Genomic DNA, 13,476 nt, shown 5'->3' with positions numbered 1-13,476 from the left:
ACAAAATTCAGTGTACAAACTTCGCACAACCCTTGTCAATTTAAAACTCACTTTTTACCAAAACACACATTTAGCGCACTTAAAAGTGCATTAATTCTGTGTTTTTTGTTAATATCTGTGTTTTCAGTGTTCAAAAGTGCATTTAAGTGCGCATTTTGTGCGTTTTTGCTTTCCAAGTGCGTTATTCAAGTGAAACAGTTTGTTTTTTGTGTTTTGATTTAAGTTGAGTCCTGACTGATTAAAATATTTATTAATGATTTTTTATGGTTGTTTTTAAAGAAGCCTCTAACTAATTTTACAAATTAAAAATAAATCTAATTATAATTGTTTTTATAAGTGCCTGAAATTTTTCTTTCATTAATTGAGATCATTAAAAAATGGAGTAAAAGCACAGCTTTGATGTTCTTGAATGGTCATTTTAAGTGGAATAGTATGTTACAAAGTAAACAATTGTCACACGTTCGGTTAGCGTGTGCTCTTTCTTATGAGTGACCGATTTGTTACTTTCACGTTGTTTCCCCAAGTGCGCAGGATAATGAAAGACTGTAAGTCAGAGCAACATTAACTGTAGAACTTTATTGACACAAACACACAGCAAGATGGCAATAGAGCAGAGGTCTTGAACAAATGCTATAAATTGTTAACAATACAAATTTTACAACTGAAAGTATTCAATATCTAAAACATCAAACTTTAGGGAATAACTCGCTTTTAGCAAGAGGTAACTGAAGAATTTTAATATATAAAATAATCACCAAATATTTAGACTTGCATGAAGAATGAACAATTGTAATACATACAAAATACTGAACTTATATCACTTATACAAGTAAAGTAGAAATAAAATAAATGTCTTACCTGTAAGTCAGAGCAACATTAACTGTAGAACTTTATTGACACAAACACACAGCAAGATGGCAATAGAGCAGAGGTATTGAATCCATTCTGCGTTTGGCTTATATAGGAGTTGGTTGCCATCTGCTGTTGTTATGGTCACATTTGGTTTAGATTTGCTCTGACCCACAATTAGGTAATGACAACAAAGTATGTTGTAACATCAAAAGGGAGCTTTGATTAAGATGCCAATAACAGGCTGTCATTTAAGATCTCAACATGAATAATTTGTTTGTGACTTAATTTATGTTATGTTATAATCTTTTACATGCATTGTTGACAATATTGGAATATTGAAAAGGTGTTACAGCAAAACTGTAGAAGGATGTAATGTTGATGCAATAATCTTTAACAAGCATTGTTGCTTATATTGGAAATATTGGAAAGGTATTTGATGATTCTCTTAACAATAAGTGATGTAAATATGTTGTATAATATTGCATTTACAACTAAGATTGTGTTACCCCTAAATATCATATTGCCAGAGATTGACAAGAAAACAGACATCAAGTGTAGCTGTACAAGATCATGAAACCCTACAACAATAAACAAATATACAAATGACATATATTATTAAACAAATATTCAAATGGTCAAATAACTATAAAACTATTACTATAAAATCTTCAAATATGCAAATGACTGCATATATAAATGCAAAACAATATAAAATCTTCAAATATGCAATTGACTGCATATATAAATGCAAAACACTGTGAAATCTTCCCCTGCGCTGTGAAACCAATGCTCCTGCATTGTAAAAAATTAAAACATTCTCCACCACTTTTCACAAAGGAAATTCCTGGTCCTTGTGAATAAACTTCTTTAAGGGGAATTAGCTCAAACACAGAATAAAGTTATAACAATATATTTAATAACAACATGTACAAATAACTTTACAAGGTTCTTTTGCGGAGTTCCGCCAGTTTCTATCCCCAAATGTTTACATTTCAATTCTTATATACATTTTCCTATCTTGACATGTACTAACTAATTTTAATCTGTGAATAACAATCGTATTAGACTTAAAAAGGCATGATCAAACAAATATGGCAAGGATTAAAACAGCAGAATGATTATTACTAAAAATCTTATTAACTGTGAACAAGCATAATAAATATAAATCCTACAAACTGTGAACAAGCATATATTTAAAGTAAATTGCTGAATGCAAGTGTTAAAACTGGAACTGTATAATCTTGATGTTTGTTTCTTAGGATTTAAATGAATCACAAATCTTAACAAAATTAAGAGAGTAAAAATCGGTCCTTGTGATAATATCCACAGAGGCGAGCACAGCAGTCAACCCAGACCACAGCTCAGACAACCACAATCGACCACAGACAACCTCCACAGCCCGGACCAAACATCTCCCTCCACATTCTAGGGAATGGCAAGATACCAAGGTAGGCCCAGTTTTTACATCGAATTGACTAAGAAATCTAACCGACTGAAGGGTTTACTTTGGGAAATTTGTCAAAAGAATCAATCGCATAAATAACCGATAAAATGGGTTAAATTTTATTTATTAAAAATATGTAAAATTCCACAAAAATAGAAAAATTTATGATAGAAAAAGTAAAATTATGAATTGAAACTGTATATAGCCTAAATTCAAACAACAATAAAAAACAACAGGAAAAATGTTATATAAAAAAAGGACAAAGAAACAGTTTTTGTGTACATATTATGTTTACCTGTATTTTAGTGATAGTTGTTTTCAAATATATTGTCAGTTTAATGGTAGGTGTTCCTAACATTTATTAACCATAGTTTAAAAGATCATTTAATTTACTTCATTCTGATAATGGTAGTCTGGTATTAGGATTTGCAGTCTACATGTACTATGATTATGATCATAGTAAGGACCATTTAACTGTAGAATTACGGAATATTATGTTACAAAAAAATGATCTATGATCTTGTAACTTCCAAGAATTCTACAGCATATAAAACGGTCAGGTCGCTATCTTTTGTCAGTGACTCTACCTAAACTTCACGGTAGATGTACTCCAACATGCATAGGTGACAAACCATGTTTGTGTGGAACAACTGATAGGACTTTCACACTGGATCTGCCAGTCATTTTCTGAGATTGTATTTTTCTCTTTTAGACAGACATTAGACATTATAAGAATGTCTACACTTCCAAATACCAGACATACAAAAATAAACATAACATAGGGAACCTTTTTTTTTCAAGATTGGGCGTGTGTTTACGAAAGAGATGTCAATAATTAGTAGTTTTATCATCATAAAGGGGTTGTTTTTAAATTATCAGAGGTTAGATTTCTCGCATTTCCATGTAGGGCCCTACCAAGACAGAAAAGAAGAAACTGAATAGTTGATATATGTAGTGTTTTGTCATTTCACACCTTTTGTATGTGTTTAGTTTTTCTCATTATGTCATTAGTTTGTTAGTAAGTTTGGGTTATAACCTAGGTTTATGTTGATCCTTTAAGATTCTTAATATAGAGTTATCTTGTAACATGACAGTAATCTAATTAAAATTTAATTGTCCCATTTAAACAATACATTGCCTCCATTTAAAATGATGAAGCTTGCATTTTTGTTAGATGGCATACCTTTCTTGGTTCAATATTAAACCTCAACCTGAGTTTGTCTTTACAGTGGGTTAATTTTAAAGTAATGACTGATCATCATGAATAAAGTGCTAAGAACTAAGTGCACGGTTCTACAACCCATTCTAGAGACAATTACTCTAAAGTAGGCTTAATTTTGTACTTGCAGGACTTACCCTGCTCTTCCTACTGTCATGGACAAGGCTTTCGAATGGAGCGACAGTTGTGCAAAGATTAAATTATGGGACCATTTTTCATTCGCAAGGAAAGTTACATGCTTCGGCCGAGCATTGGTCCCATACCTATGTTCTACAACTGGAATACCCTGACTTTAACAATTTACAGTTTTCAACCTGTGATTGTAAGGACACGTTTGACACATTACATAGTATGTACAATGAGTCACAAGCTTATGTCAACAACATTTTCTCAACTATAAACTCATTGATACCTGATCATGAAACCCTACAACAATAAACAAATATACAAATGACATATATTATTAAACAAATATTCAAATGGTCAAATAACTATAAAACTATTACTATAAAATCTTCAAATATGCAAATGACTGCATATATAAATGCAAAACAATATAAAATCTTCAAATATGCAATTGACTGCATATATAAATGTAAAACACTGTGAAATCTTTCGGTTAGCGTGTGCTCTTTCTTATGAGTGACCGATTTGTTACTTTCACGTTGTTTCCCCAAGTGCGCAGGATAATGAAAGACTGTAAGTCAGAGCAACATTAACTGTAGAACTTTATTGACACAAGCACACAGCAAGATGGCAATAGAGCAGAGGTCTTGAACAAATGCTATAAATTGTTAACAATACAAATTTTACAACTGAAAGTATTCAATATCTAAAACATCAAACTTTAGGGAATAACTCGCTTTTAGCAAGAGGTAACTGAAGAATTTTAATATATAAAATAATCACCAAATATTTAGACTTGCATGTAGAATTAACAATTGTAATACATACAAAATACTGAACTTATATCACGTAAACAAGTAAAGTAGAAATAAATAAATGTCTTACCTGTAAGTCAGAGCAACATTAACTGTAGAACTTTATTGACACAAGCACACAGCAAGATGGCAATAGAGCAGAGGTATTGAATCCATTCTGCGTTTGGCTTATATAGGAGTTGGTTGCCATCTGCTGTTGTTATGGTCACATTTGGTTTAGATTTGCTCTGACCCACAATTAGGTAATGACAACAAAGTATGTTGTAACATCAAAAGGGAGCTTTGATTAAGATGCCAATAACAGGCTGTCATTTAAGATCTCAACATGAATAATTTGTTTGTGACTTAATTTATGTTATGTTATAATCTTTTACATGCATTGTTGACAATATTGGAATATTGAAAAGGTGTTACAGCAAAACTGTAGAAGGATGTAATGTTGATGCAATAATCTTTAACAAGCATTGTTGCTTATATTGGAAATATTGGAAAGGTATTTGATGATTCTCTTAACAATAAGTGATGTAAATATGTTGTATAATATTGCATTTACAACTAAGATTGTGTTACCCCTAAATATCATATTGCCAGAGATTGACAAGAAAACAGACATCAAGTGTAGCTGTACAAGATCATGAAACCCTACAACAATAAACAAATATACAAATGACATATATTATTAAACAAATATTCAAATGGTCAAATAACTATAAAACTATTACTATAAAATCTTCAAATATGCAAATGACTGCATATATAAATGCAAAACAATATAAAATCTTCAAATATGCAATTGACTGCATATATAAATGCAAAACACTGTGAAACAATTATAATTATTGAATTAATGAATTCATTTTGCTACAAACAAATTCAATTATATCTATATATACTCAAAACATTTTACACTGATTCATTCTGTTATTAGAATTTACTGCAATAATATTATTCATACATATCATAGTGATAGACATTTCCGGAGTTTGTGAATTGGATATAATATTGTATAAGTGTTCTTATATTAGAATTCATTATGTCGGATCTTTGTTTAGATTGTAAGAAAATTGTTAGTGAACAAGAAGAAGCTATTGAATGTGATTTATGTAACAAGTGGCAGCACCAAACATGTGGAACCAGTAAGTCAATTTAGATAATTATATAATGTTAGAATTCTATTTTTCATCAAGGACTTAGATATCTGCAATAAACGTCATTTTATTATATATTTCAGGGCTTGACACTAACTTTTTTACCTACTGACCCAAAGGACCACCAGCTTTCAAAAATTACTGGTCCTCCAAGATTTTAAGTGGTCCAACAATATCTATGTTATTTTACCTAAATTTCAATTAACTTTCCGGACTATCCACAATGTATTGCGCATTTATAAAAAGAAAACTATACTATCTACTGAACTATCTCTGATCCTTTTCATATTTGCTGTACTTCAAGCTTCTCTTCATTAGTTTTAGGGTTTTTAGGCGGAGGTAACAGGTTCAACCATCCCCGGAATGAAATTCCACATCGTGAAAACTTGTTATCTTGAAATACGCACGTTTATTCTCCGGCAATATCAAAACATTATTCGGCGCCCTCCAGTGTAAATTTGCACAGTAAACAAAGTATATTCTGATGGTACTAAGATCGATAAAATGCTGATTATTGCTTCTTTTTCAAAATAATAAATACCATTCTGTTAATTTCTCAATCCAAACGCTTCGAATTTTATGTTAATTTGTGTATCGATCACGGCGAAGTCCAGAGACATTTGGGGAATGCAAATCGATTTTTTTTTATCGGACAACAGGTTTTTGTCATCCGGGCATCTAGAAAAATTGGAATTTCCAATATGTTGCTATTTTTCATCCTGGTCTCGAGTCGGCCCATAAAATAATGATGAAATTATCGGTTTATTATGAACATATAAAGTTGTTTTATTGATGAAAACGGCTTTCCACCAGTATTTCACAATAAGCCGGCCAGGATTTTTAACTGGTCCGACGGATCTACCAAATTTCTAGTTTCACTGATCCTCCCTATTTTTTACTGACCCCGGGTCAACGGACCACCGTTAGTGTCGAGCCCTGTATTTATACTGGAGAACTACAATTCCATGTAAAATGTTTATTATAATTGCTAGTTTTTTGTCCCCTACCGGTTTCACTCTGTGTGTCTGTCTGTGAGTATGTCTGTCTCACTTTTCTGGATCCTGCGATAACTTAAAAAGTTAAAAAGTTCTTAATATTTTTTCATGAAACTTGAAACATCGATAGATGGCAATATGGAAATTATTCACGTCATTTCATTTTGTCCCTACGTCTACAAATTCTGGTTGCTATGGAAAAAAAAAATATTCTGACAATGGTGGAGCCGGTAGGGGACATATATTGCTTGGCAATAGTCTTGTTTTAAATCATTCTTTTTTTTCTCAAAATGAATTAAAGGCATAAAATGATAGTTACATAATGAAGATAAGCCATAAGTTATGATTTTTAATGAAGAATAATAACTATATTCAAACTTTATACATACATGGAGGAGCAGTGGTTGAACCATATTCGATATTTACTCCTTGTCATTGTATGGGATTTGTGTCAGAACTAACAATGACACTGAAGCCTGGCACCAATCCCTGAATAGGAAAGCAGGAGGCCTGGACCTGACATTCTACTGCCTGGTTCCAGCACTGCGTGCATAGGCTGAGAATGTTCAGTATGAGTTACGGTACCTCAGGGATGGTCAATCCACTAGGAGAGTGAGGCCAGTGAGCCGAAGGATAGAGAAAAGTATTAGAGACCTCTGGGCCAGGTATGACGTCAAAGACGTCACAACGAGTGAACTGTAAAGTGAATGTGCCAAGGTATACGGCCCCCAGGTAGAACTCACAGTGAAACGCACAGCACACCATGAGACAATTGTTACCAGATTGTGAAAAGTTGGTGTTCATGACATTGTGGAGAAGGGATGTTTTGTTTGTGAAACTGAATAACTTAGTTTTGGTGCTTGATGACTAGGTTTATATAACTTGTGTTCTGTAAAACTGATATATTTTATATTTTTGCATTTAAAACATTTTTTTTAATTTGTAAAGTTATTAACTTTTCCTTAAATTCCACATTTAATTCATTAAATAAAAAAGTTTTATTTTTATTTTTTTTGCTTTTAAATATTATTAATATCATTGAGTTAAATTATAAAAATATCAATACGTTTTGATTACATTTGCTAATAATATCATTAATAATGAAATAATGCACAAGGAAAGTGCAATTCTGTTTTAATAAGTATTAAAATTAGTTAAAAATAAAAATTAAAATATCAGCGACATCCAATTGTTTGATTATATACATATGAATTCATGAAAAAAACAAAATTGTTGACAGTTGCATAGTTAAAATCAAACAAGCTGCTTCAAAGATAAAGTTACCTGTAATTAAAGACTTCATAAACAAAATAATCATTTTGATAATAAATTATATACAAGATCATACTTCAACCAAACAATGATAATTTATTGGGGGGAAACATCTGCACTAAAACTAAAATGGGGGTGGGAACGTCTGGGGAGGAAACATCTTGGGGGGTGGGAACGTCTGGGGAGGAAACATCTTGGGGGGTGGGAACGTCTGGGGAGGAAACATCTTGGGGGGTGGGAACGTCTGGGGAGGAAACATCTTGGGGGGTGGGAACGTCTGGGGAGGAAACATCTTGGGGGGTGGGAACGTCTGGGGAGGAAACATCTTGGGGGGGGAGGAAATGTCTTGGGGGAAAACGTCCGCATGTTAGATGTGGAATAAAATAACATCTGGCTCTGCTGTCTTTGCTTTCTCCAAACCAATTTCTCTAACTCAATTTTGTGTTAAAGGGGCCTTTTCACAGATTTTGGCATTTTTTAACTTATTCATTAAATGCTTTATATCGATAAATGTAAACATTGGATCGTAAAAGCTCCAGTAAAAAATCAAGAATAAAATTAAAAAAAGGAAAAGAACATTGCCCGGACCAGGTTTTGAACCAGTGACCCCTGGAGTCCTGCCAGAGTCCTGAAGTAAAAACGCTTTAGCCTACTGAGCTATTCCGCCAAGTACATATACTTGAAGTATTTTATAGCTTATATAAGCAATCTTCGTAGTTTCACAAAATTAAACGACAAAAACAGAACTCTCCAAATTATTCAATCGTTTCGCGTTGCAACGCTTTATAATTTTTAGGTTTTAAAATCGTCAAAAGATGCATATAATGGCTATATTAGACCATGATAAATGTTCAGTATTACTCTTTCCTCACAAATATCATAACTAAAACGAAAATTTGCAAATCTGAAACAACTTTTTTCAACTTTGTCAATTTACCAAAGCGTGAAAAGATCCCTTTAAATAGACTTCATCACATGGTGTTGGTGTTTTGGGGGGCATTTGTCATTAAATGTAATTTAATGTAACAAGTCAACACGGAACTAAGAAATCCAGTTTAGAACTTTCAACAAGATGAGATGTAAAAAAACTGAAGAAAAAGTACACCGCCTAGGCTCAAACCACTGACCTGAAAAATTAAAAAGCTATCCCTTTTTAATTTTAATATGTGACAAAAAATTTGACGTTCATATGGTCAATATGTGAACAAATCCTTTTAATGCCACATTCAATTTTCCGAGTTTTGAAAGGGCGTAACCATGGTAACAGGCTTTTGAATTTTATCTATCTATCTATCTATATATATATACCAGTGTGACCCAAATTCGACGATGTAACGATTGCATGAAGCAATATTTAGCAAATAATTAAAGAAATAATGAAATGTTTAATAGCACAAAATAATAATTTAAAACTCTGATGTATTACTTTGAAATGATTCCAAGACAATAATCATCCATTTAATCGATACAAATAGAACATCGTCGAATTTAGGTGTCGTCGAATTTGGGTAACGCCACTAACGGTAGGATACTGTCACTCCCCTTTCGGGTATTATCGACATGTACATTAAAAACATAATCATAATGCATATATACATTGTAATATTTATTTAAAATACGGGCGAATTTAAGAGTTTGAAAGAATTGTTTATTACCCAGCGCAGGATGCAGAACAATCGTCGCGCAAATCCAAAACAGCAGCGCATTCAAACTGACATCCATGTTTTAATCGTAACGAATAGCGTTCAGGATGACGTCATATGTTACGGTAGTTCAATCATTCCCGCAGTGTGTCACACCGGTCTTACAATAACGTGGTGACGTCACCATCTATAGAATGATCATTCCCACGTTTGTTTGTTTTTTCGTAGTCTGGTTCCTAGCTTCGATTGTAAATAAAGGGGCAGGTAATCCAGACTTACAAATCAGCAAACAAATATGACACACATTTTACAAGACCGGTTTTAATTGGAAGATTAGGAAAGGACCATTCTATACATAGATGGTGACGTCACTACGTCATTGTCGACAATAATACCAAGGGATTGGTATTACCTCTTGTGTTGTCGACTTTGTTGATACTGCTAATGTTGTACCTTGTAGTACATTAAATCTTGTTATAACTGCTATTTTGTGTAGCAAATTTCCTTATTTTTGTGTAAAACTGCTACTTTATATAGCAAATTGCCTTAATTTTTTCTCAATACTGCTATTCCTACACCATAGCAAACATTTTACTCAGTATTACACTAATTCATGTTAAAATTGCTATTTTATATAGCAAATTTTCTTAATTTTATATTAAATTGCTATTTAAAGCGGGTATATACGATTTTTATATGTGCTGACTTGTAAAATATTGATACAAATATGTTATAATAACACACAATATGCAAGAAAAATGATACATTAAGACGAATTTCATAAAATACAGCAAATACAAATTAGCGCCCCGAGCCGATTGTGACGAAGATAATTCGTAATTATTTTCCTACAATAACCGATGCATTCGTCTTTTTAGTAAGTGTTCGTGTGTCGTATGAATCGATATCGCTGCATGAATAAATTTAGATTCACATCGTACATGCATGATATACATGCTGGCGAATTCGGCTGTACAGCCTTTTTCGATTTCAGAATTAAATATCTGGCTTATTTAGCATTTTTCGACACATGTTCTTCTTAACTTTTATTTTAGTTTACATTGAAATATATGTATAATAAGTTTTTACACATTTTATATTAATAAATAAATATTTGACAAGATCGTATATACCCGCTTTAATACAGCAAATTGCCTCGGTTTTTCTGTTTAATTGCCATTTTTACATACCATACAAGGTACTTTAGTACTATTTCCTCCATTGTCATCACCAATATATAAATAATATTGGTTGGATTAGAGCTTTTTGGGTTTGTTTTAATGCATCTAGGTAATATTTGGTCTTTTTACCATTTTACATCATACCTTTTTATAATTCTCCTTCAATTATATACAAACCATTTTCCATTTACCGTGCACTCCCTCTGGTCCAGGGGAAACAACCATTATAGACTCCATCCCCACAATTACCTCCCTTAGTTCAACTGAGTGACATCACCCCTGCTGGCTCTTTTTCCCCCACACACACCGGCCTACACTTCCAAAAATCTCTTCTTCTTTCAACCCTCCAGGGTGGCAACATGTATTTTAAATATATAAACGCATATAGTTCTGTACATATTGTAAATAATGTACTTTTTGTACAAATTTAGTTGTTTTTGTCTCATTTTAAACTGTAAATCACACTGTCTTACCTTTATTTTTATGTGGCCCTATAAAGGTGACCGTTTGGAGACACGTAAGTCATTACCCTTAACTTATAAGTTTTTTTTACTAAACTCACTTTTAAATATTGTTTTAACGCCACTCTGGGGGGACTTCTCTTCTCCATAGCCCAATCCTCTTTAAGTTCCATACAGACAGGGTCTTACGTTGGAGCATTACGGCTATATTCCCTGTCTGCAAGTGTTTAACATTGAGCCACATACATAAATGTATACACATTACATTTTTAATACCTCAATACTCAATTGCAACATTAATTTATATTTGAGAGTTATACTCCCTATGTGTTATTATATATTGTCTTTTTTCCTTTCTTTTTTCACATAATTGCATGTATACATGCAAATTCACTTTTCATTTGAGAGCTGTTAAATCAGGCTCTGGCATCCCTACTAATTAATGTTCATAGATAAACATATCTCTCCAACGATTAGATCTTGTTGTGTGGCATTTCGTTTAAACCTTAAATCAAAGACCTATAGACAATCCCAGAATCGATAATATGGGCGCCGCCATATTAGCTATTACGTAACCCGCGATTGAAAACGGTACTGAAGAATTTGACAGATTACAACGTTATCATAGTGTACACCCGCTTTATTCCAATAAACAGTACTTTATGACTTCGCACATTAGGATTGAACACAAGTGAAACATGAAACCAAGTGTCGATATGTATCACATCGTAAATCAATATAATTTAAATTAAAAATATACACGATAGATTCATAAAATATGTGTCTCTGCAACAATATTCAGTGACAACACGTAATGTTTAAGGCCGAGTTGGCATTTTTAAGCATACCTTTCAGCATAATGCCTTTGTATAAAATTTAATTATTTCTTCTTTATGGAATAAAATTATTCAAGCATAATTATAAAAGTATAGAAATATCTAAAGTGTGAAGTAAACGTTGTGATTTTAGCGTAAATAGTGCCGCAGATATTAACAACGATCTATCAATATATAAAGATTGGAAACATCCATTCAGACCATATTTTTCGGATAGATCTTTGATATTAATTAGATATATTTAAGATCGATGTAGACAATTAAATTGATATCTGCCTTTGTTTAAGCCTATATTATTTCTTATTAAATGTCGTACTTTATATACTTTCCGGAGATATTCATGAAGAAACGTTGTAAGATTAAAGACTTAGGACGACTTCTTTAATTGAATAATACATCTCTTTGTTTGTCTAAACAGTTACCATTTCGCTATTAACATTTCCCTTGTAAGTGTCATTTTAAAGGTAATATACAAATCTAAAGCCGAAATGAAGTTTGTGATTCAAATTTTTTTTCGTAAATCTTTGTTATCGAAACGCTGTAAGATTTTCAGGAAGAGATTTTTTTTAAATTAAAATTATGTATCTAGTTTATTCTAAAACTAAAGTGGTTTTTAGCAATCTTTTATTTAAAAATCGCTCTCAAGCTAATACAAAAATATCTAGCCGGAAATGAATTTTGTGATTTAAATGAACAAGTATCGGAGTTATTCGCTTGCAAAACTGTGTAAGATGCCAGGATATGTCATACTTTTTTATTGAAAGGACATATCAGCTTTTGTCAACAACTTTCTTATATTATTATTATTTAAATAACGTTTTACATGTTGCCTGAAATATTATTAAATTTTCTTAATAACATCTTAATTCACGATTGAAATGTTCAACATGATATATAATGAGACATAAATAAACTTAAATAATTCCAATTGTGTTCTCTAGATTTCCTAAACGTATGTCTTTATTAAATGTTCGTAAAACGGTCTAAATTTACGCTTAAAGAATAAAAACACGCACAAAATAAGTGATTTATTTTTCTTAAATTACGGATTATAAATGACAGCAACATACATCTCTTGAAAAAAACATCAGCGATAAAGGCGCGAACGAATTCGCTCAATGGGAAGCGATGTTCCAAGTGTGGATTAAAAGCGTCTATGGGATTGCCCGTGACACCACATGTCTGCACATGTGTTGATACCGAAATTTAGATAAGATATCACGCGTCACCTTTAAATAACATGTTAAATGACACTCAAGACCTTATTCATGCCAGGGATCTACACAAATAGGTCCATGTCCATGCTATGTGTTATTACTCTTAAACGAATGCAGATGAACCTTATTTCTACTAATTACATAATTTATATTAATTAAAAAAATCACGAACTATTATGTGGTTGTCAGATCGATAACAGAAACTCTTTAAATCCTCAAATATATTTGATAAACCCATTTCGCTTCCTTGTTTTGCGTAGGGACCTA

The 13,476-nt window shown here is 32.3% G+C and overlaps 1 protein-coding gene and 1 long non-coding RNA gene across 2 annotated transcripts in view; one reads left to right on the top strand and one right to left on the bottom strand.

The window, feature by feature from the left end:
* Nucleotides 1-9,672, bottom strand: part of LOC127858023 (uncharacterized) — a 29,721-nt gene extending 20,049 nt beyond the window's left edge. Inside the window, exon 1 of the mRNA XM_052394866.1 lies at nt 9,527-9,672. Within this exon, the coding sequence (XP_052250826.1) occupies nt 9,527-9,593 (67 nt within the window). The 5' untranslated portion in view covers nt 9,594-9,672. The remainder of the gene's footprint in view (nt 1-9,526) is intronic.
* On the top strand, nt 452-5,126 carry LOC127858025 (uncharacterized). Its single transcript, XR_008038729.1, has 2 exons — nt 452-616; nt 4,600-5,126. It is a non-coding gene; the product is annotated as an uncharacterized LOC127858025 (long non-coding RNA).
* Nucleotides 9,673-13,476: the final 3,804 nt, after the last annotated feature.

The sequence above is a fragment of the Dreissena polymorpha genome, chromosome 14 (genome assembly GCF_020536995.1).
Source record: "Dreissena polymorpha isolate Duluth1 chromosome 14, UMN_Dpol_1.0, whole genome shotgun sequence".
Classification (NCBI taxonomy): domain Eukaryota; kingdom Metazoa; phylum Mollusca; class Bivalvia; order Myida; family Dreissenidae; genus Dreissena; species Dreissena polymorpha.
This window is presented reverse-complemented; position numbering and strand designations above follow the sequence as displayed.